Source organism: Nerophis ophidion, linkage group LG28 (assembly GCF_033978795.1).
Source record: "Nerophis ophidion isolate RoL-2023_Sa linkage group LG28, RoL_Noph_v1.0, whole genome shotgun sequence".
NCBI classification, from domain to species: Eukaryota; Metazoa; Chordata; class Actinopteri; order Syngnathiformes; family Syngnathidae; genus Nerophis; species Nerophis ophidion.
This window is the reverse complement of record NC_084638.1, coordinates 14,448,053-14,472,885: the sequence shown is the minus strand read 5'-3', so window position 1 is coordinate 14,472,885 and position 24,833 is coordinate 14,448,053. Positions and strand designations below refer to the sequence as shown.

Sequence of the window (24,833 nt, the reverse complement as noted above, 5' to 3'; positions counted from 1 at the left end):
ATTTTTTGGAACCTTGGAGACATCATGCCTCGTCGGTGTGTTGTTGGAGGGTGTAACAACACTAACAGGGAGGGATTCAAATTGCACCACTGGCCCGAAGATGCGAAAGTGTCTGCCGCCAGACCCCGTTGAATGTACAAAAGTGGCTCCACATTTTACCGGCGATGACAGACATGGCACAGAGATGTATGGATAACCTGCAGATGCATTTGCAATGATAAATTCAACGAAATCATAAAGGTGAGTTTTGTTGATGTTGACTTATTTGCTAATCAGACATATTTGGTCGCGGCGTGACTGCCAGTTAATCGATGCTAACATGCTACGCTAATCGACGCTAACATGTTATTTACCGGCGGTGCTAAAGCAGACATGGCACAGAGATGTATGGATAACCTGCAGATGCATTTGCAACGATAAAGTCACAGTAATCACAAAGGTGAGTTTTGTTGATGTTGACTGCCAGCTAATCGATGCTAACATGCTACGCTAATCGATGCTAACATGCTATTTACCGGCGGTGCTAAAGCCGACATGGCACAGAGATGTATGGATAACCTGCAGATGCATTTGCAACTATATTACGTTTCCTTCCACCCACATTTAATGCGAAACAAACACTTACCAATCGACAGATTTAAGTTGCTCCAGTGTCAAAAGATGCGAAAGTCCTGATCGTTTGGTCCGCACATTTTACCGGCGATGCTAACGCAGCTATTCGGCCATGCTATGGCTATGAATAGCGTCAATAGCTTCAGTTTCTTCTTCAATACTTTCATACTCCAACCATCCGTTTCAATACATGCGTTGAATGTTGAATCGCTTAAGCCGCTGAAATCCGAGTCTGAATCTGGGCTAATGTCGCTATATTTTGCTGTGCTATTCGTTTGTTTACATTGGCAGCACTGTATGACGTCACAGGGAAATGGATAGTCGCATCGCAAATAGCGAAAATCAAGCACTTTAAAGCTTTTTTTAGGGATATTCGGAGACCGGTAAAATTTAGAAATAAACTTCAAAAAATACAACATGCCACTGGGAACTGATTTTTATTGTTTTTAACCCTTTTGAAATTGTGATAATGTTCCCCTTTAATGCAGATCTTGTGTTTAATTGTGTTAGAATGTGCAGGTGGAGCTAATATTGTGACAAGCAAATCTAAAATGTACCTGTTTTGTTCCCTTTTTCCCATGCAGGCAAAAGCGACTGCTGAGATGTCTACTGTCTCTGGCAGAGGAAGTAGCTCAGTTCGTGTTAAGGCTGATGGGAAAGACAGGCTGATGTTATTTACCCAGATGTCCCATTCTTTCCTGCCGGGAGACAGAGCAGTTGCACTGACGCTAAACTTTTCTCAGAGTTTGCTGCATAGGCTCAATGACTTTAATGTAAGAATGTCTGCCAACATGTCCTCAAACAGGTTTGTAACACCATCTGATGTCACTTCATAAGTTATGTAAGGTTTTTAAATTCGAAATGTATCGGGAACAGCAACTACAGTATACATTTTTTCTGCTTCACTTCTAGTGTGTCGCTACATGGTTCCTATACACAGGGACGCAAAGCTCTCTTGGCCCAACTAATGGGCTCTCTTAAAAACACTAGTGGACTTCAGCTTGTTCTGTCAGGGGACCTGAGGCATTCAATCACCAACTTTGCTATTCTGCCCTCCACTCTGGGATTAGATGGAGTATTAGGAGTGTCTGACACTCTTACTGAAGGTAAGAAATATTCTGAAATAATTCAAGTTTGACAAGAAACAACTACAGCGGTGCCACGATTTTCACGTATCTCATTTTTCTGATGATTTGATTTTCTATTTACCCCGTTTTTTTATGCCATGTTGGTTACCGTCCGGCCAAACATTGTATGTACTAAAAAAATCTGTTTTTACAGAACCCAAAACCAGCGAAGTTGGCATGTTGTGTGAATGGTAAATAATAGGGCTGGGCGTATCGATATCGTATCGATACTGGCGTGATGGTATCGATACTTCACCAAATTAAGCGAATCACTCCGATTTAAAAAAAAATGTGAGCTCAGCGCTCCTCATCACTCCACCCTCCTCCCTAGTGATGAGTCGCGAACGAGATTTAAAAACACTTTAAAAATTCATCTTTAACCCAAAATAGAATAAAATAAATACAATTAACATGACGCTTGTTGCGTTCGCGCACACACAGGTTCACTCGGACACACACACATACACGCGTGCGTTTCCAGTGCGACTTAATGTCTTGGTTGTAAACTGTAAAGTATTTTATTGCACTAAAATAACGATAATAATTTCTCAGTTCTTTCGTTTTGTGTTCATTTTTACAACCGTTTAATAACTAGTGTTTTCTTTTTTTACTTAAGTTCTTGTGTGTTGTGAGGCGACTAGCCAAGTTCAGTATTTGTTTTCACCTTATTTGCACTATTTACTTTATTGTAATTGATATTATTACTTTTTTATTTGAATTTCTCAGTTCTTTTGTTTTGTGTTCATGTTTACAACTTTGTTCAATAACTAGAGTTTTGTCATTTACCTTAAGTGTTTGTGTGTTTTGAGGCGACAAGCCAGGTTCAGTAGTTGTTTGCACCTTATTTGCATTACTTTATTGCTATTGATATTACTTTTGTGATAAATATTTTATTTTTTGACTTAAATCGTTGTCCTGTGTTGTATTATTATCACAATCAATTAATAAAGGCAAAAGTACAAATTTGTTTTTGCAAAAGTATCGATACTCCGAGGCCCCCCCCCATCAGATGACGACACTTCCAGTATCGGTATCGGATCGGTATCGATACCCAAATTTGCGATATTGCCCACCCCTAGTAAATAAGAACAGAGTACAATGATTTGCAAATTATTTTCAACCTATATTCAATTAAATACATTTCAAAGAAAATGTACTTGACGTTCAAACTGGAAAACTTTTTTTTTTTTGCAAATATTAGCTCATTTGGAATTTGATGCCTGCAACATGTTTCAAAAAAACTGGCAAAAGTGGCAAAAAAAGACTGAGAAAGTTAAGGAATGCTCATCAAACATGTATTTGGAACATCCCACAGGTGAACAGGCTAATTGCGAACAGGTGGGTGCCCTGATTGGGTATGAAAGCAGCTGTCATGAAATGCTCGATTATTCTCAAACAAGGATGGAGCGAGGGTCCCTACTTTGTGAACAAATGTGTGAGCAACATTTCTCAACCAGCTATTAAAAGGAATTTAGATTCTTTGAACCTTTTGATGATATTACGGACCAGAGATGGTGAAATCACTGCACGTAAACGTAATAATGCCCACAGTTTGTTGCTACATCTGTAAGTGCAAATTAAAACTCTAATATGCAAAGCGAAACCCATTTATCAACAACACCCAGAAACGCTGGGCCCGAGCTCATCTAAGATGGACTGTTGCAAAGTGCAAAAGTGTTCTGTGGTCTGACGAGTCCACATTTCAAAATGTTTTTGGAAACTGTGGACGTCGTGTCGTCCAGACCAAAGAGGTAAAGAACCATCCGAATTGTTATAGGCGCAAAGTTCAAAAGCCAGCATCTGTGATGGTATGAGGGTGTACTAGTGCCTAAGGCATGGGTAACTTACACATCTGTGAAGGCACCATTCATGCTGAAAGGTACATAGAGGTTTTGGAGCAACATATTTTGCCATCCAAGCAACATGATCATGGACGCCCCTTCTTATTTCAGCAAGACAATGCCAAGCCACGTGTTACAACAGCGTGGCTTCGTGGTAAAAGAGTGCGGGTACTAGACTGGCCTACCTGTAGTCCAGACCTGTCTCCCATTGAAAATGTGTTGCGCATTATTGAAGCATAAAATACCACAACGGAGACCCCGGACTGTTGAACAACTTAAGCTGTACTTCAAGCAAGAATAGGAAATAATTCCACCTGAAAAGCTTCAAAAAGTGTGGTTTAAAGGAAAGGCCATGTAACACAGTGGTAAAAATGCGCCTGTGACAACTTTTTGCAACGTGTTGATGCCATTAAATTTTGATTTAATGATTATTTTAAAAAAATAAATTAAGTTTCTTAGTTCGAACATTAAATATTTTGTCTTTGCACTCTATTCAGTTGACTATAAGTTGAAAAGGATCTGCAAATCATTGTATTCTGGTTTTATTTCCGAATGACTCAACTTGCCACCTTTTTTTTTTATTTATTTTTTTAAATAACGTATTTTCCGGACTATAGAGCACACTTAATACATTTTCGAAAGAAAAAAAAATCCATATATTAGCCATATATACGTTGTAAGATGAGTTTATTTTCACAGAAAGATTTTGTAACTGTTAATTTACATACCTTAATTGTTTCCAAACGGTGTCTGTACACGGCAATAAAATGGCTGATCAAACAAAAGTCATCGTCATGGACCCACGAGCTGCAGAAGCTAGCGCTCCAATCAGCTGAACAGACTCAATAACTCCATAGTGACGTTTGGTGAATTCCCAAACTGAAACAATACAAACATACACTCGTAAACATGTTAGCGTAATAGCTAATGCTAACGATGCCTGCTTTATTACATTATGAGAGCTCATACAAATATACATTAAAATACTGTTTAGTAAGTGACAATTGTTTTGGTTATACTGTAAAACTTGCAAATGTTGCTTAGAGTGATGAATTAAGAATCCATACGAGTAAAAACGCTGCGGACGATTTGAAGACCGAACAGCACTTCTACTTCCGGTTCAAAGCTTTAAACCGCAGGAAACACTTGCAGGCCTTCACCTAGTTGCACCTGCATTGATTGATTGATTGATTGATACTTTTATTAGTAGATTGCACAGTACAGTACAAATTCCGTACAATTGACCACTAAATGGTAACACCCGAATAAATTTTTCAACTTGTTTAAGTCGGTGTCCACGTTAATCAATTCATGGTACAAATATATACTATCAGCATTATACAGTCATCGCGCAAGTTAATCATCAGTGTAAATTCATTGAATTATTTACATTATTTACAATCTGGGGGGTGTGTTGTGGAGGAGGTTGGGGTGCGGGGGTTAAGTTCTGTTGATATCAGCACTTCAGTCAACAATAATATCATCTGAGAAATGGACATTGAAACAGTGTAGGTCTGACTTTGTAGGATATGTACAGCCAGCATTGAACATAGTGAGCTCAGAAAGCATAAGAACAAGTATATACATTTGATTAATTACAATCCAGGGTGGTGGGATGTGGTGGGGGGAGGCTTTTAGTCTAGGGTTGTAGTTGCCTGGAGATGTTCTTTTAGTGCGGTTTTGAAGAAGGGTAGAGATGCACTTTCTTTTACACCTGTTGGGAATGCATTCCATATCGATGTGACATAGAAGGAGAATGAGTTAAGACTTTTGTTAGATTGGAATCTGGGTTTAACGTGGTTTGTGGAGCTCCCCCTGGTGTTGTGGTTATGGCGGCCATTTACATAATGGAAGTAGTTTTGGCATGTACTTCGGTATCAGGGAGCAAACTCGTCCACAAGATGGCACCATAGCACAAACAATAATACTATTTCCTATAAGTGCCTTTTCATGTATTTAACGAAAATTATTTGCTTATTGGGGCGGCATAGCTCGGTTGGTAGAGCGGCCGTGCCAGCAACTTGAGGGTTGCAGGTTCGATTCCCGCTTCCGCCACCCTAGTCACTGCCGTTGTGTCCTTGAGCAAGACACTTTACCCACCTGCTCCCAGTGCCACCCACACTGGTTTAAATGTAACTTAGATATTGGGTTTCACTATGTAAAGCGCTTTGAGTCACTAGAGAAAAGCGCTATATAAATATAATTCCCACAATTCACTATTGGACATCAGCGGGGAAAAAAATCTATACATTTATGGTAATACAAGCGCCAGCACTTTTATAGAGAAGGTTAGTAGCACAGTACCAAGGCTTTCTTCTCCTCTTCTGCACTTTTACCTTCTTTTTTTTTCTTACTTTATTTCGAACATGACATACATACAACATTATACATCAGGTCATTTCATCATTTCGCAATACACAATATATCATGTCCGAAAAGGAGGAGGAAGAAGCAAAGCTTATTTAATCCTACCCCTTTTCCACTTCAGAGCGCCCACAAATATATACATTCATTCACTGAGTGAGTAACACAGCTCGGTTGGTAGAGTGGCCGTGCCAGCAACTTGAGGGTTGCAGGTTCAATTCCCGCTTCCGCCATCCTAGTCACTGCCGTTGTGTCCTTGGGCAAGACACTTTACCCACCTGCTGCCAGTGCCACCCACACTGGTTTGAATGTAACTTAGATATTGGGTTTCACTATGTAAAGCGCTTTGAGTCACTAGAGAAAAAGCGCTATATAAATATAATTCACTTCACAATTCACTTCACTTTTCTAACATGTACTTCATTATTTCAGTCATTATTAACATACTAAGATGAAGAATATCTTATTTTCAATAAGTTTGAAAGTGTTTCTCATAATACTTCTTCTTTGTACTTTGTAAGCACTATTAATTTGACCAATCTCTTAAACTGGATCATATCAGTACAATGTTTAACTTCTTTACTTAATCCATTCCATAATGTAATTCCACATACTGATATGCTAAAAGTTTTAAGTGTTGTACGGGCATACAAATGTTTTAAGTTAGATTTTCCTCTAAGGTTCTATTTCTCCTCTTTAGTTGAGAAGAATTGTTGTACATTCTTTGGTAGCAGATTATAGTTTAGCTGTTTGCAATTTTATCAAGTCATCGAGCTTTAATATTTTTGACTCAATAAATAAAGGGTTTGTATGTTCTCTACATCCAACATTGTGTATTATTGTAATCGATCTTTTTTGTAACACAGTTAACGAATGTAGCGCACATTTGTAGTTGTTTCCCCATATTTCTGCACAATAACTCAGAAATGGTAACACTAGCGAGCGGTAGAAAATATAAAGTGATTTTTGGCCCAGGACCTATTTTGCTTTATTCATTATTGAAATATTTGTTGCCACCTTATGTTGTATATTTTGTATATGAGATTTCCAGTTCATTTTATCATCTATTAATACTCCCAAAAATCTGGTTTCTTTTACCCTTTCGATATCTATTCCATCTTCAATAAAGGTAAAAGTGTTCCATTTCATTCATCATTTAAATGTGTCTTGCATGGTTTTCTGCATGTAAAAGTGTAATCATGCTCTATAAATTGTATTTATGTGTATATTCTTATGGGTGGGCTTCACGGTGGAAGAGGGGTTAGTGCGTCTGCCTCATAATACGAAGTTCCTGCAGTCCTGGGTTCAAATCCAGGCTCGGGATCTTTCTGTGTGGAGTTTGCATGTTCTCCCCGTGAATGCGTGGGTTCCCTCCGGGTACTCCGGCTTCCTCCCACTTCCAAAGACATGCACCTGGGGATAGGTTGATTGGCAACACTAAAATTGGCCCTGGTGTGTGAATGTGAGTGTGAATGTTGTCTGTCTATCTGTGTTGGCCCTGCGATGAGGTGGCGACTTGTCCAGGGTGTACCCCGCCTTCCGCCCGATTGTAGCTGAGATAGGCGCCAGCACCCCCCGCGACCCCGAAAGGGAATAAGCGGTAGAAAATGGATGGATTCTTATGGGTAAAATTGCTTACATTTTTATACAAGGTACCATGAATTGATTAACGTGGACCCCGATTTAAACAAGTTGAAAAACTTATTGGGGTGTTACCATTTAGTGGTCAATTGTATGGAATACGTACTGAACTGTGCAATCTACTAATAAAAGTTTCAATCAATCAATCATACTAATATGTAAATATTTCTTAAACATGGCACAAATTTTTGAACATTTGTAAAATAGTTTTAATGACCTCCTAAATAATGAGTTATCTTTATTGCAGGACAACTCAGAATTAGAGTCAAGGATAGTTTTTACAGCGTGGATCTGAGGCATCAAGAAGATGCGGTGGGACCTACTGGCGTGTATGTCACCCAAAGCTGGATGTGTGTTCTGTCGGGGGTGGAGACTTTTTGTGTGAATTTCAGTCGGCAGTTGGAGACTAGAGGGGCGGGGGAGGTCAACATCCAGCTATCTCATTCCTCCCAACTACTCAATGCCACAGGTAATCAACCATCACGAGAATATACTTACTTAACAATATGTTTTTAAATCTAGTTTTTATACACTCTACATTCCGCCTTGTTTCCGTTCAAAAGAAATACTTGTTCTTGTTGTGTTGTCCCAGGTCTGTCTACGAGTTGTGGTGCTCGAGTGAATTGGGACCAGGATGCACGTCGACTGTCAGCTATCGCAGAACTGCAGGCTGGATTTGAACGTTTAAAAGCTGAGTTTAAAGGCAGCAAGACAAACCAGCTCGTCCCACGTTGGGAGATGATCTCCACGCTGCAACACAAAGTCAAAACGCTGCACAAAAGAGGCATATCAAGCTACATGCAAGCCAAAGCGCATTATGAGGTGACAGAAGCTATTATTCTTCCTATTTTTTTTTATTTTATAGGAAATGTAATATCTCATATGATTGTGCTAGTCTGTTTTTTCTTCTACTAGAGAGATACCATCAGGCTGAACACAGGCCTCGTCTTTTACGTGGAAGACAAGAAACGGATTGACGCACTTTTATCGGTTGGGGCAAACAATAACACAGCTGCATTCACAGCTTCTCTATGGCAACAGATAAAGTCTCTGCAGGGGATCTTACCTTCCTCACTACGGGTATGTTTTCACATAATCCTTTTGTCCTGTGCCTGTCGAGAAATGTCTTTGAAAAGCATATGGAATGGAAAATAACGATTCTCTCAATGTTGCCATTCTAAAACATAATTTGCTTTTTGTTCTGCTATCTCTTCAAACACAAAGTCTGACAGCAGGGGTTTGTTTTGACAGATGAACTGCACAGGGAGCACCGCTGCGCAGCGTCTCTCTGCACAGTGCTATGGAGATGTGGCGGGGCAGGATGTGGAGGTACGAGCGTTTCGCTCTTATAAACCCCATGACAGGCTGTGCTATGGTCTGTCACTGTCTCACTTGAGATTCAGCGCTGATGCTAAAGGCTGTTTGAGTCCTAATGGTCAGAGGGAGCTCAGAGCAAACCTTACCCATTTTTCTGCGCTACTGCGGAATTTCTTTGGGGTGCCCAACAATTTTGACCTCGGGCTTGTCCTCCGGCCTGGGCCTCAGAGGAGAGCCCTAGGGATCAGTTTGGTGTTTGGTCAATGGAGAATCACCTCGAGTTTGGGGGTGAGAGTGGAGAAGGTCGGATTGTATGGCTGGCATGCACGACTAAAGTATGGAGGTCATAATGCTACATGTAAAGGGAAGATGACTGGCCGCGTTAGGCTAGACAGCTGGTGTGACATCTGGGCAGATGTGAATACATCATGGGACTCTGTTAACTCCAGTCTGCTTGTGTCAGTGCGGTGCAAAGGGAAGGGAAGGTTAGTGTGGCAGCAGATTAGCAGACTCCAGGGGCGTATAGAGCAGACATCTCTAACGGCACACGGACAAACTGGAAAAGACGGACTAAAAGCTGCTCTGGTGTTTGGAAACCAACAGGACTCGCTACACTGCATCTTCTCTGCATTACTAAAAGACCAAAAAGCTCGTGTGGACTGGACCCTACAGCACCAGTGGGCCTCTTTCCTTTCAATCCTCCCAAACAGACTGGAGTTTCAAGGGTCTGGTGAACTTCACGACACCTTCCTCTCTGGTAGTGCTCTGCTCGTTGTCAACAACCACTCTGCTCACTCAGACATGACCGTGACCTTTGGGTCCTCCCCGTCATTCAGGGTTACAGTCGACCAGGACGTAGCTCCTGGTGTACCAAGATCATTCAATGTGAGCACAGTGTTCTCAGCCGGTCATACCCAATTCGAGTCGGAAAGTGATGGGTGTTCCGCACTTCTTCTGGTGAATCAACGCAAGAGCGGAGAGGAGAGAACGAGCACCTGGAATGTTTTTGTTCATCAGCGATGTGTCTATCTGAAGGTCAGACAGGAAACAAGATACACGCCTTATCTTGTTTCCCAAGTTGAGGAAAGCTGTAGGGGCATCTTTTGAAAGAAGATGACTCATCACTTTCCATTTGCGTAGAAGTGACTTAGAATCTACAACGATAGTTGGCGAATTAATGTGGCCAACATTTAACATTTCTACTTCCCTGTACTTAGACTTACACTTAGACAAACTTTATTGAGCCACAAGGGAAATTGTTCCAAGTCCTATGACTCTGATTGACAGTTGTGTTTAGTTTTGCACATCCCTAAGTCTTATAATAGTCCTGTTTTCCAAGTAACTTCAATCCAAATCAATCAATCAAGTATAACTGTATAAAGTCCTTAATCACAGGTGCCTCGAAAGGCTGCACAAAGCACAATGACATCACTGGTCTGAACCCACATCCTGGGAGACCGGCTGCAGTAGATGCCAAGTAGGTACAGATTTTGCAAATTATTCATGATAATGTGAGAGTCCGGTCCGTTGGAGCCGAGCAGAGGTTTGTAGGAGATCTCCATCCAGTTCATAGAGGTCATGACTTGGAACAGCTAGCACGTCCTCCAGACTGGTATCTCTCCAGGGATTATCCGTGGCCTATTTAAAAGTTAGAGTATGTAAATTAATTTTAAGGTGTAACTTAAATGCTTCTACCAAGATGGTATCTCCAACTTTTGCAGGTTGGGCATTCCAGAGTACTGAAGCCTGAATGGAAAATGGCTCTAGCCTGTATACATTGTTTGGGCACTGGTAATCACTAATCTCTTAGAATGCCAGTTTCTGGACGGAATTTAGGGTACAATACAATCAGCAACATAAGATAGTGCTAAACGGTTTAATATTTAACACGTAAGTAAGTAAACTTTAAAGTCGCATCTTTAGTAATGATGTGACGAAATGTGCTGAGGCTTCGAGGCATGTGTGGAGTATTGGGGGGTGTTTTTTTGAAGCGTGCATTAAAGCTTGCTTTACGTAGGGGAGGAGCCGGAAATGACTCCAGGATCTACCTTGTGACCGTGTTGGCACGGGGTTCAGCCTGGCTGCATGCCTTTACCACATGACTGTTTCAGGACGTGGTTCAGGTTTTGCTGGGAGATTCGACAACTCATAAACCACCCATGCTCCATTGAAAGTGTGGGCTTTCCTTCTGGTCAGTTCAGAATACTGATAAAGAATAAAATATATTTTTTTTAAAAAGCCATTAGAGTTAAAGAATGGCGACAAACTTAATTCAAACCGGTTATTGGTATGTATTTCAAATACCCAACTTGTGTCAGATCTACCTGCACAACTTTTGTAGCGTAGTGGTTTGTGAAATGACCTTTTACGCCACATGACCTGGGTTCAATTCTTGGCAACGTCAATCCTCGATTGTGTTTAATGAAGTGATGCATTCCATATTTATTTTTTAACCAGCCACCAGAAATCAACAGCCGGATGAAAAAAAATTTTCAAGAGCCACAACAGACGCAACATTTCAATACCTCACACATTTGTGGTTAATATACAGCTGTTTTTAATCATACATTTGACCAGCAGGTGGAGTCTTGTGCCGAAGCATGTCTTGAACCAGGGGTGGGGAACCAATTGCTCGCGAATTAGATGTGGCTCTTTTGATGACCGCATCTGGCTCTCGGATGAATCGGAACTGACATTGCTTAACACGATAAGTAATGAATAATTCCATTTGTAATAACAGTGTTAAATATAAACGCTCAAAATTTAAAACATTCTTATGCTTTTTTTATGTTCAAGAAGTTGCGTTAATGGTAAGAAGTTATTTATTTATTATTGCTTAATGTGGGGCTTGCTCTCCTGGGGGTTCTTCAGACCACCAAGCACCGACATGAGAGCCTGTTTCAGGGTTACAATATTGTTTTATTTTTCAATAAGTCTCTTAGTTGCTTTCCAGCTATTGTATTTTTCTCTTTCGTTCTTGCTTGCGCTCTGGCTCCAGCTCCAACCCTGTCTCTCCTCCTGGCTGCTGCTTATAACAGAGCGACATGTGATGAGATAACAAGGCCCAGGTGGGCCATCTACACACCTCTCGCTGATTTTGAGGCCGGTCCTGGCAACACCCCGCTTCGCTGCAGGCTCGCAGGCCACGCACCTTCCACAGTTAGCTTCAGAATAACAATGTTATTACAAAGAATAAGAGACCTATTATACTCTAGAAATATTGATCGTAATTAAAAATGCACGCGTTTATTTGTGTTCAGTGTTAAAAAAAAATACTATATGGCTCTTACAGAAATACATTTAAAAATATTTGGCTTCTTGGCTCTTTCAGCCAAAAAGGTTCCCGACCCCTGCCTTGAACCTTCGGGAAATTCTCTAACCAATTGGCTCAAGTGGTTTGATGCCTCATGAAGCTTCATCTTACCATCTCTAATCTTAAGTGTACCGGGTGCCCAGTGTAGGTTGGCCAGTATATGCGTAATATGATCAAACTTTGTAGTCTTAATCAAAAGTCTAGCTACCACATTTTGGACTAACTGTAGTCGATTATTGCTGGACATGAGGAGACACAAAAATTATACAATGCAGTATTTAAGACGAGATGTAACGAACGCATGTATAATGATCTCAACTATCACTAATGGACAACATGAGACAGATTTTAGCTCTATGAAGATTGTCAGACAGTGTAGTCATGTTTGGGTTTTCCTGTGTTTAAAATCACTTCCTGTTCTGGTGCTCTTGTTTTGTCAGTGTTTTCTGTTTGGTCCCTTTGTTTTGCAGCACCTTTACTTTCTGTTCCATGTCCTGTCAGCATACCTGTTCTTTGTTCAATTAGTTCTATTTAGTTCCACTTGGGTCCCTGCTTTGACGTGACCCCAAGCCTGCAGAGAATGGCAGGTGGAATGCAAGTAAAACACAATTTATTACCTACAAATATGCGTTGAACCCAAAATAACACACGAAAGGAAGCGCAAGATGAATGATCCAACACTGAAAAAGAGCAACCCAGGTGGAACTAAATAAAACTAATTAAACAAGAAACAGGACAATTGAACGGACCAAGGAGCAGAAAGTAAAGGTGCTGCTAAACACAGGGACCAAACAGGAAACCCGGAAAAATAAGAGCACCAGGACAGGAAACCCAAACATAACCAAACTTCTGACAGCCCAAACAAGAGAGTTGGGTCAAATTTTTTATTTGTAACTTCATGTTAAAGTTGTTGAATTTTCGTTACGTTAAAACTGGGCTGTTCCTAAACTTCTGTTCTTTTTGTTTTACAGAGCCTCCTACCTTCACAAACTTCAATGAACATCTCCATCAACCATTCTGGATGTTGTACAGATCTCAGTGCTTTTCTTCTAGCTGATGAGGAACAGAAAGTCAGCATTGCATGGTCTCATACCTGCCAACAGAGCCTTAGTGTGACCGCATCGGTCAATCACACTATTGAGGCAATAGAAGCCCTGGGACTTCCTTCCAAAGGAGTATTGGCACTGAATTTCTCAGCTGCACCCCTGCCCGTGGTAATGGTTGCCCTGGAGATCGGAAACTGTCAGTTCAGTGGTCATCTGGACAAGGCACAATCTTCGGAAGCAGATGTGAAACAACTTTCTTACAACGTAAAAGTGACCAACTACTGTCCTTTCTTACAGGTAGGGAAGAATCATTATTAAAACTTATCCTTTAGCTCATTAAAATGATCCAACATATTTAGCATGAATACTTTGTTATTCATGGTGGTTATGTTCCGAGATCAGCTGCAAATATATATTTTTTTTATTATTACTGACTTTGTTGAATGAGTCATGTTTTATGTGAACATTTTTTATATTTTAAGTTAATTATTTAAAAGAAAAAATGCAAGTCCTCACAGATTATTTAGTTCTAAAGCTTTCTAAACCTACTCAGTGGCCTAGTGGTTAGAGTGTCCGCCCTGAGATAGGTAGGTCGTGAGCAGAGGTGGGTAGTAAAGCGCTACATTTACTCCGTTACATTTACTTGAGTAACTTTTGGGATAAATTGTACTTCTACGAGTAATTTTTATGCAACATACTTTTACTATTACTTGAGTATATTTATAGAGAAGAAACGCTACTTTTACTCCGTTCCATTTATCTACATTCAGCTCGCTACTCGCTACTTTTTTTTTTATCGCTCTATTAATGTTTGTTTTGGTTAATGACAGAGCTTCAAAGTAGGATCTACGCATGCCTGCGTTTCACCAATCACATGCAGTCACTGGTGACGTTGGACCAATCAAACAGAGCCAGGCGGTCACATGACCGTGATACGTAAAACCCGACTTAAACATGTTGACAAACTTATTCGGGTGTTACCATTTAGTGGTCAATTGTACAGAATATGTACTGCATTGTGCAATATAATAATAAAACTTTCAATCAATCAATCAAAAGTGTAAAGGAAAAAAGACAATTTTTATTTCAACCGTACTTCCGGTCAAAAGCCTAAAGACTGATCGCACAGTTCCTGTCTTCACAATAAAAGTGCCGCTCCATCGCGCCTGCGCTAACAAAATAAGAGTCTCCGAAAGCCAGCGCAAACAAGCTAGCAAGCTATGGAGTTTGCTTTTTTTTTTTGATTGATTGATTGATACTTTTATTAATAGATTGTACAGTACAGTACATATTCCCTACAATTGACCACTAAATGGTAACACCCGAATAAGTTTTTCAACTTGTTTAAGTTGGGGTCCACGTAATCAATTCATGCCGCCAATGTATTTCTTGTAAAGTGTATAAATACGAATATGGAAGCTGGACAAATAAGATGCCAAAAACCAACGACTTTCATGTGGTATTAGACAGAAAAGAGGAACTTTTTTTCTCCTCCATTTGAAAACCTGGACGTCTTGATTCCAATCAATGCAAGTCATCAGAATCAGGTAATACACCAACTTATATTCTTGTCTTCATGAAAGATAGGAATCTATATGTTAAACATGCATGTATATTCATTAAAACACCTTCAACATGTTAACAAAATAGGCAAAATAAATAAATGTAAATTATATACTGTATATATAAATGTGTATATATATATATATCCATCCATCCATCCATTTTCTACCGCTTATTCCCTTTTTGGGGTCGCGGGGGGCGCTGGCGCCTATCTCAGCTACAATCGGGCGGAAGGCGGGGTACACCCTGGACAAGTCGCCACCTCATCGCAGGGCCAACACAGATAGACAGACAACATTCACACTCACATTCACACACTAGGGCCAATTTAGTGTTGCCAATCAACCTATCCCCAGGTGCATGTCAGCTACAATCGGGCGGAAGGCGGGGTACACCCTGGACAAGTCGCCACCTCATCGCAGGGCCAACACAGATAGACAGACAACATTCACACTCACATTCACACACTAGGGCCAATTTAGTGTTGCCAATCAACCTATCCCCAGGTGCATGTCTTTATATATATATATATATATATATATATATATATATATATTATATATATATATATATGTGTATAATTGTTTTGTGTATATATATATGATATGTGTGTATATGTATATATGAGGTAGATCACCTCGACTTGGTCATTTACTAAGTAATTGATAACGTTGAAAAACTTATTGGGGTGTTACCATTTAGTGGTCAATTGTACAGAATATGTACTGTACTGTACAATCTACTAATACAAGTTTTAATCAATCAATCAATCAATCAATCAATCAATCAATCAATCAATCAATCAATCAATCAAATCAATGAATGCCTCCTGAGGCTATGGTGCTGTTAAGTTATTGTGGCTCAATGTGCCATTTTTTAAATTTTATTTTAATGTACTATTATTTAATATATAATATTGTTTTAGTTGCTTAAGAGATACTCCTGGCTCTGAATTTGCTCATTGCTATTTTTATGTTTTTGTGCATTATTTGTTGCCGTAATCAGGTTACTCATCAGTTACTCAGTACTTGAGTAGATTTTTCACAACATACTTTTTACTTTTACTCAAGTAAATATTTGGGTGACTACTCCTTACTTTTACTTGAGTAATAAATCTCTAAAGTAACAGTACTCTTACTTGAGTACAATTTCTGGCTACTCTACCCACCTCTGGTCGTGAGTTCAAATCCCGGCCGAGTAATACCAAAGACTATAGAAATGGGACCCTTTACCTCCCTTCTTGGCACTCAGCATTAAGGGTTGGAATTGGGGGTTAAATCACCGCTGCTGCCCACTGCTCCCCTCACTTCCCAGGGGGTGATCAAGGGTGATGGGTCAAATGCAGAGAATAAATTCGCCACATCTATTATGTGTGTGACAATCATTGGTACTTTAACTTTAAATAATGAGAGGTGACTAGAAATGAAGATTAACAATTAATTTCATACAAAGAAGCAGGGTTGTACACTATACCGGTATTAGTATAGTACCGTAATATTAATGAATCATATTCGGTACTATACCGTCTCTAAAAAGTACTGGATACCCCCGCCCCCCCCCCCAGCGCACAATCACTGAGTACTTGCTAGCAGACATGGTGTGTAGATAGAAAAGGGAGATCAGATGCATTTTGGTCTAAGAACTGACAACACTGAAATGCCTTTCAGGAAGAGGTGCTTTAAGACATGGCTTGCTAGCTTGCGGCTAACGTCCTTCCGCAGTCTGCAGTGTTTTAGCTATTTCTAAACTAATAATCCTCGCCTCCATGGCGACAGAGTAAGTTTCTTACAAGTATCATCCCTGTAGGACGAGGAATAGCTAAATATGCTTCACTACACACTGTAGCTCACTGGCGTGACAATGTAAACAAATGCCATTGGTGGATCTACAACTGACATCCGCTGTAATGATACCAAGCACAGGAGCGTATTTAGTTGATACTACTATCATTTTATCAAAAGTTTTTGTATCACAAAATCTTCATTCGTTTTTTTATTTTTTTTTTATATTAAAGTTTATAAACTCAGGAAACATGTCCCAGGACACATGAGGACTTTGGAGATGACCAATGTATGATCCTGTAACTACCTGGTATCGGATTGATACCCAAATTTGTGGTATCATCCAAAACTAATGTAAAGCATCCAAACAACAGAAGAATAATTGATTACATGTTTACAGAAGTGTAGATAGAACATGTTAAAAGAGAAAGTAAGCAGATATTAACAGTAAATGAACAAGTAGATTAATCATTAATTTTCTACCACTTGTCCTTAATAATTTTGACAAACTAATTGAATGGAGAATGACACAATATGTTACTGCATACGTCAGCAGTTAAATTAGGAGCATTTGTTTGTTTACTTACTACTAAAAGACAAGTTGTCTAGTATGTTCACTATTTTATTGAAGGACAAACTTGCAATAAGAAACATTTGTTTAATGTACGGTAAGATTTTTTGTTAAAAAATAAGCCTGTAATGCAATTTTGTGTGGTCCCCTTTATTTATAAAAAAAGTATCAAAATGGAACGAAAAGTATCGAAATACATTTCGGTACCGGTACCAAAATACTGGTATGGGGACAACGCTACAAACGTAAGTACGTAGCTACAAACGTAAGTACAAACAATAGCAATACCAGCAGTCTAAAGCTGGTCGCACTTCTCACGTGCTTGCTAGAGGACAACGAAACCGAAAGTTAACTTGGCGTGTAAGTTGTGCAGACAGACATTCTTGTCCACTCTCCGAATCTCCTACATAGTAACGGCATTAAAACTAGAACAGAGAAAAATGTATGTGTGTGCGCAAAGACAAGAATCACATTGAGATAATTGTGTTTTTTCTCTTGGAGCAAAACGAAAGCCAAAAATGTTGTACTTTCCAAGACGTTTTATTTCGCCCAGAGGAAGAATAGTCCTTAACAGGACACAAATGCTGAATCGCGACTGCATACGATATCCAAAAAACAAGATACTGTACCATATCCAGTGGCCACACTCTTCTGCAAAATGCAGTGATGCCCAATAAAAATCTGTAATAGAAATTATAGGAATGTTTTAACATAAACTATAAGGTAACATGAATATATTAAAAGGCCTACTGAAATGAGATTTTCTTATCTAAACGGGGATAGCAGGTCCATTTTATGTGTCATACTTGATCATTTCGCGATATTGACATATTTTTTGCTGAAAGGATTTAGTAGAGAACATCCACGATAAAGTTTGCAACTTTCGGTGCTAAGAGAAAAGCCCTGCCTCTACCGGAAGTCGCAGACGATGACGTCACATGTTTGATGGCTCCTCACATATTCACATTGTTTTTAATGGGAGCCTCCAACAAAAAGTGCTATTCGGACCGGGTAAAGGACAATTTCCACATTAATTTGAGCGAGGATGAAAGATTTGTGTTTGAGGATATTGATAGCGACGGACTAAAAAAAAGAAAAAAGTAAAAAAATAAAAAAATATGCGATTGTATTGGGACGGATTCCGATGTTTTTAGACACATTTACTAGGTTGATTCTGGGAAATCCCTTATCTTTCTATTGTGTTGCAAGTGTTTTAGTGAGTTAAATAGTACCTGATAGTCGGAAGGGTGTCTTGACTCGCAATGTCTCAGGGGAGTCGACGGCAGCTATGGGCGGCACAAGCTCAGCTTTTCTCCGGTAAGAACGGACTTTTTAACCACAATTTTCTTACCGAAACCTGCTGGTTGACATTTGGTCGGGGATCCCTGTTTGCTTGACCGCGCTCTGATCCATAGGAAAGTTTCACCTCCAGGAATTTTAAACAAGGAATCACCGTGTGTTTGTGTGGCTAAAGGCTAAATCTTCCCAACTCCATCTTTCTACTGTGACTTCTCCAATATAAATTAAACAAATTGTAAAAGATTCAGCAACACAGATTACCTAAATACTGTATAATTATGCCGTTAAAGCAGACGACTTTTAGCTGTGTGTGCGCAGAGCTCATACTTCCTAAAAACCCGTGACATCTTGCGTACACGTCATCATTACACGACGTTTCCAAGACGAAACTCCCGGGAAATTTAAAATTGTAATTTAGTAAACTAAAAAGGCCGTATTGGCATGTGTTGCAATGTTAATATTTCATCGATATATAAACTGTCAGACTGCGTGGTCGGTAGTAGCAGCTTTCAGTAGGCCTTTAAAATAGAAATAAACACTTTTGGTATTTTGCAGTGCAGTTATGCAGAATTGCAAACTGTAAAATGAAAATGAAAATCTAACATACTTGATGCAGCTCTTGTATTGGATATCATTTAACTTTGTTGACATCAAGTAAACACATGGAACTTTCTCCTAATATGTTCTTCCATAGGAAACAATCCTTCCAGTGACTCTGGTTCTGAACGGGTCATTTTTAGGGGTCCCGTGTGGACGTATGATCACCTCTTTTCTAAGGACCGACAACCAGGACTTCTCTTTGGAGCTTGGACAGTCTTGCACCTCTCCACATCTGTCTGGAACCCTTACACACACTTTCTCCAGTCTTAGAAGCAAAGGAGTTCCTCAGACAATAATTGTAAAGGCAACTGCTCCTGGAGGCGCTGAACAGAATGAAGTTCTGTTCATAAAAGTAGGGACATGTCTTCTTAGATTTGTTGAAGACAAAGTCAGAGCAGGCCGGTTCTGGGCTCTGCAGTCTAATTGCCCATCATTGCAGGTAAGCATAATGATTTTAAAGTTGGGCTGTCAAGTGATTATTTCTTTAAATCAGATGAATCACGCTCTTAAATTGGATTGATTTGGTTAATCATGATAAAAGTTATTACTCACTTGCATAATTAAAATTTGCTTAAGAAAAGACCCTGATATTTCGACACAAACACAATTTTGTTGTCACAATGTAATCCAGGGACGATTTAAATGTTTTATTTAACTGCAAGTCATTGAATAGCTCAAAACTCCGTGACAATATGTAAAGTAAGATTTAAGTACACTTTTTCAAAATATTAGCAATAATATAGCAAGCAAGGTACAGATAGTAAACACCCATAAACAACTTTACATAGTGCACCATTAAATATGCATTTACTCTTCCTTTAACCAGTTGTTTAAACAAGTTTATTCACCATTTTAAAGGACATTGTTGATCTTTTTGTTACAATGCTATCAGCTGTGGCGATATGAATGACATCTTCTTGCAGCATTTTGTCTTCACCGACGTTAAGTAGCTTACATGCGCTGGCTGTCCATTTAGTGAAGGCGAAGTTTAACTTACCGTATTTTCCGGATGATAAGATGCACTTATAATCCTTTTTTTTTTCCTCAAAACTCAACAGTGCACCTTATAACTCGCTGCGGCTAATGTAATGTAATTCTGGATTTGCTTAGTGAAGTGAATTATATTTCTATAGCGCTTTTTCTCTGGTGACTCAAAGCGCTTTACATAGTGAAACCCAATATCTAATTTTTATATTTAAACCAGTGTGGGTGGCACTGTGAGCAGGTGGGTATAGTGTCTTGCCCAAGGACACAACAGCAGTGACTAGGATGGCTGAAGCGGGGATCGAACCTGCAACCCTCAAGTTGCTGGCACGGCCGCTATACCAACCGAGCTATACCTCCCCAAAGTTATTTTATTTGGTACTTGGTCAAATGATAAGTGTGACCCGCTGTCAAAAATAAGAGATACGTGTAGACTGCAATATAATGGCAGTCAAACATAAGAGATGTGTGTAGACTGCAATATGATTCAAGTAAACAACACCAACATTTTATATGTTCCATTGAAAATACAGAACATTACAACAAGGGCAACATAATTAAAATGTTTTTTGTATTTATTGTCCATTAACTAAAAGCATTTTTTGAAAAGTGAAGTCTTCAAATGTTAATAAGAGTCAAGCTCCCGGAGGGACTGGTGCAAGTCATTCCAAAGTCTTCGGACTACTACCCGGAATGCTTGGCGCAGTGTGAGAGTGGCCGTGCGCAACCCGAGGGTTCAATCCCCACCTAGTACCAACCTCGTCACGTCAGTTGTGTCCTGAGCAAGACACTTCACCCTTGCTCCTGATGGGTGCTGGTTAGCGCCTTGCATGGCAGCTCCCTCCATCAGTGTGTGAATTTGTGTGTGAATGGGTAAATGTGGAAGTAGTGTCAAAGCGCTATACAAGTACAACCCATTTATCATTTATTTATTTGTCTTCCCGGGTTTCAAAATAAGTTTAAGAGATGTTTAGGAGACCCTGGCCTGAAGGCTGAAGTGTAGGGGCACAACAAATCAGCAATATGCTTAGGGGCCCCACCTTGCAATGCACTGAAAGTCAGGACTAAAATCTTAAATTTAGTGAAAATTTGACTGCAAGCCAATGAAGACTTGGTAGAATGGGGTAATGTGGGCTGTTCTGAGTGAATATGTCAAAAATCTGGCAGCCACATTATGTAGTCTGAAGTCTGGAGTTGACTTGTTGAAAAGTGAAAATAGAATTACAAAACCCAAAACCAGTGAAGTTGGCATGCTGTATAAATAGTAAATACAAACAGAATACAATAATTTGCAAATCCTTTTCAACCTATATTCAGTTCAGACTGCAAAGACAAGGCTTAGGAACATTTCACAAAACCACTGTCAGTAACTACAGTTTGTCGCTCCATCTGTAAGTGCAAGTTAAAACTCTACTATGCAAGCCATTTATCAACAACACCCTGAAACGTCGCCAGCTTCACTGGGTCTGATGGACTTGATGCAAAGTGGAAAATTGTTCTGTGGTCTGACGAGTCCACATTTCAAATTATTTTTGGAAACTGTGAACGTCGTGTCCTCCGGAACAAAGACAAAAAGAACCATCCGGATTGTTATAGACGCAAAGTTCAAAAGCCAGCATCTGTGATGGTATGGGGGTGTATTAGTGCCCAAGGCATGGGTAACTTACACATCTGTGAAGGCACCATTAATGCCGAAAGGTACATACAGGTTTTGGAGCAACATAAGTTGACATCCAAGCAACGTCTTTTTCATAGACGCTCCTACTTATTTCAGCAAGACAATGCCAAGCCACGAGTTACAACAGTGTGGCTTCGTAGTAAAAGAGTGCAGGTACTAGACTGGCCTGCCTGTAGTCCAGACATGTCTCCCATTGGAAAATGTGTGGCGCATTATGAAGCCTAAAATACCACAACGGAGACCCCAGACTGTTAAACAACTTAAGCTGTACATCAAGCAAGAATGGGAAATAATTCCACCTGAAAAGCTTCAAAAATTGGTCTCCTCAGTTCCCAAATGTTTACTGAGTTTTTTTTTAAAAGGAAAGGCTATGTAGCACAGTAGTATGCCAACTTTTTTGCAATGTGTTTCTGCCATTAAATTATAAGTTAATGATTATTTGCAAAAAAAAACAAAACAAGTTTCTCAGTTCGAACATTAAATATCTTGTCTTTGCAGTCTATTCAATTGAATACAAGTTGAAAATGATTTGCAAATCATTGTATTCTATTTTTATATACGAATTACACAACGTGCCAACTTCACTGGTTTTGGGTTTTCTACAATAGTAAATGCACTCCCCACAGGACTTCCCGAGGGACACGGTCGAATGCCTTCTCCAAGTCCACAAAGCACATGTAGACTGGTTGGGCAAACTCCCATGCACCCTCAAGAACCCTGCCAAGAGTATAGAGCTGGTCCACAGTTCCACGACGAGGACGAAAACCACACTGTTCCTCCTGAATCCGAGGTTGGACTATCCGACGTAGCCTCCTCTCCAGTACACCTGAATAAACCTTACCGGGAAGGCTGAGGAGTGTGATCCCACGATAGTTGGAGCACACCCTCCGGTCCCCCTTCTTAAAGAGAGGGACCAGCACCCCGGTCTGCCAATCCAGAGGTACCGCCCCCGATGTCCACGCGATGCTGCAGAGTCTTGTCAACCAAGACCGCCCCACAGCATCCAAAGCCTTAAAGAACTCCGGGCGGATCTCATCTACCCCTGGGGCCTTGCCACCGAGGAGTTTTTTAACTACCTCAGCAACCTCAGCCTCAGAAATAGGAGAGCCCACCACAGATTCCCCAGGCACCGCTTCCTCAAAGGGGAGTGCTCAGAAAGTATGGGGTACCGGACTGTCTTATTGTGGCGGTCCGCTCCCTGTATGATCAGTGTCAGAGCTTGGTCCGCATTGCTGGCAGTAAGTCGGACACGTTTCCAGTGAGGGTTGGACTCCGCCAAGGCTGTCCTTTGTCACCGATTCTGTACATAACTTTTATGGACAGAATTTCTAGGCGCAGTCAAGGCGTTGAGGGGTTCCGGTTTGGTGGCCGCGGGATTAGGTCTCTGCTTTTTGCAGATGATGTGGTCCTGATGGCTTCATCTGGCCGGGATCTTCAGCTCTCACTGGATCGGTGCGCAGCCGAGTGTGAAGCGACAGGAATGAGAATCAGCACCTCCAAGTCCGAGTCCATGGTTCTCGCCCGGAAAAGGGTGGAGTGCCATCTCCGGGTTGGGGAGGAGACCCTGCCCCAAGTAGAGGAGTTCAAGTACCTAGGAGTCTTGTTCACGAGTGGGGGAAGAGTGGATCGTGAGATCGACAGGCGGATCGGTGCGGCGTCTTCAGTAATGCGGACGCTGTATCGATCCGTTGTGGTGAAGAAGAAGCTGAGCCGGAAGGCAAAGCTCTCAATATACCGGTCAATCTACGTTCCTGTCCTCACCTATGGTCATGAGCTTTGGGTCATGACCGAAAGGATAAGATCACGGGTACAATCCGCCGAAATGAGTTTCCTCCGCCGGGTGGCGGGGCTCTCCCTTAGAGATAGGGTGAGAAGCTCTGCCATCCGGGAGGAACTCAAAGTAAAGCCGCTGCTCCTTCACATGGAGAGGAGCCAGATGAGGTGGCTCGGGCATCTGGTCAGGATGCCACCCGAACGCCTCCCTAGGGAGGTGTTTAGGGCACGTCCAACCGGTAGGAGGCCACGGGGAAGACCCAGGACACGTTGGGAAGACTATGTCTCCCGGCTGGCCTGGGAACGCCTCGGGATCCCCCAGGAAGAGCTAGACGAAGTTGCTGGGGAGAGGGAAGTCTGGGCTTCCCTGCTTAGGCTGCTACCCCCGCGACCCGACCTCGGATAAGCGGAAAAAAAAAAAGAAGATGGATGGACAATAGTAAATGCAAGACGAGATGAAAGATCATTTCGATATCTGATTTTGACAACTAATTTTCTCATTTTAGAGATATTGCAGTAACGTTTTTGTCAGTTGACTACAATGACCCTCCAAGGACCTTGATTGATCAAACACAACCCGCAAAATTTCTGAAGCTGTTTTAACAAATGCAACTAGAACACTAAGGCATTTTTTTTTATTTTATTTTTTTATATCAACTAGTCTTGATTCCTTTATGATAACATGATTTTTTTCAAATGTTTATTATTCACATGCATTAACATGTTGACATGCCTACTTTAAGATAATGAAACTTTGGCTTGAAATATATTTTAAGTATTATTTGTTGTTCCTTCCTAGGGCAACTTCAATGGATCAGTGTGGCAGGAGAGTCGGAGTAAATGGGCTGCCATGTTGGATGCAGGTCTGGAGGATAGAAGGACTTTCCTTCGGCTAGATGCTCAGGGCTGGCCGGAGTTAAGTTTAGAAGGTGAGCTCAGGCACAACCTCCCTGCTCTCAGACATATCCCTGAACACAGCAGGGTGATTTTAACAAGCACAGTTGGTGAACAACAACATGACACCGAGGCCCTCGTTTTACTGAATGGGTGTGTTATGAGAGCCAGAGGAACTGTGATGTCACATTCGGGCCTGCAGGGGGCACTGGAGTATCACAACAACTGTAGCATGGCACAGGTATATTTCCAGCATATTATTTACATTGTATTGACACTGTTTAATGGAAAATGTCAATATGTTCTCTTTATATCGTGCTCTCTAGGAGTGGGGTAGTCCAGATAGGATGCAGGCCAATGGCTCCATATTTGTCTCCTCAACTATTGCTGAATCTCAAGTCTCCATGGCGATCGACGATGCAGAGTTGC

General features: G+C 40.7%; 1 protein-coding gene across 1 annotated transcript in view; it reads left to right on the top strand.

Moving 5' to 3' along the window:
- The window catches only part of LOC133544917 (uncharacterized), a 133,947-nt gene that overhangs the window by 67,154 nt on the left and 41,960 nt on the right, over positions 1–24,833 (top strand). Inside the window, exons 20-29 of the mRNA XM_061890162.1 lie at positions 1,197–1,417; positions 1,525–1,718; positions 7,833–8,054; positions 8,178–8,407; positions 8,501–8,665; positions 8,837–8,914; positions 13,187–13,558; positions 19,170–19,514; positions 24,310–24,645; positions 24,731–24,833. The exon at positions 24,731–24,833 is cut by the window's right edge and continues 29 nt beyond it. Coding sequence (XP_061746146.1) covers positions 1,197–1,417; positions 1,525–1,718; positions 7,833–8,054; positions 8,178–8,407; positions 8,501–8,665; positions 8,837–8,914; positions 13,187–13,558; positions 19,170–19,514; positions 24,310–24,645; positions 24,731–24,833 — 2,266 coding nt within the window. The remainder of the gene's footprint in view (positions 1–1,196; positions 1,418–1,524; positions 1,719–7,832; positions 8,055–8,177; positions 8,408–8,500; positions 8,666–8,836; positions 8,915–13,186; positions 13,559–19,169; positions 19,515–24,309; positions 24,646–24,730) is intronic.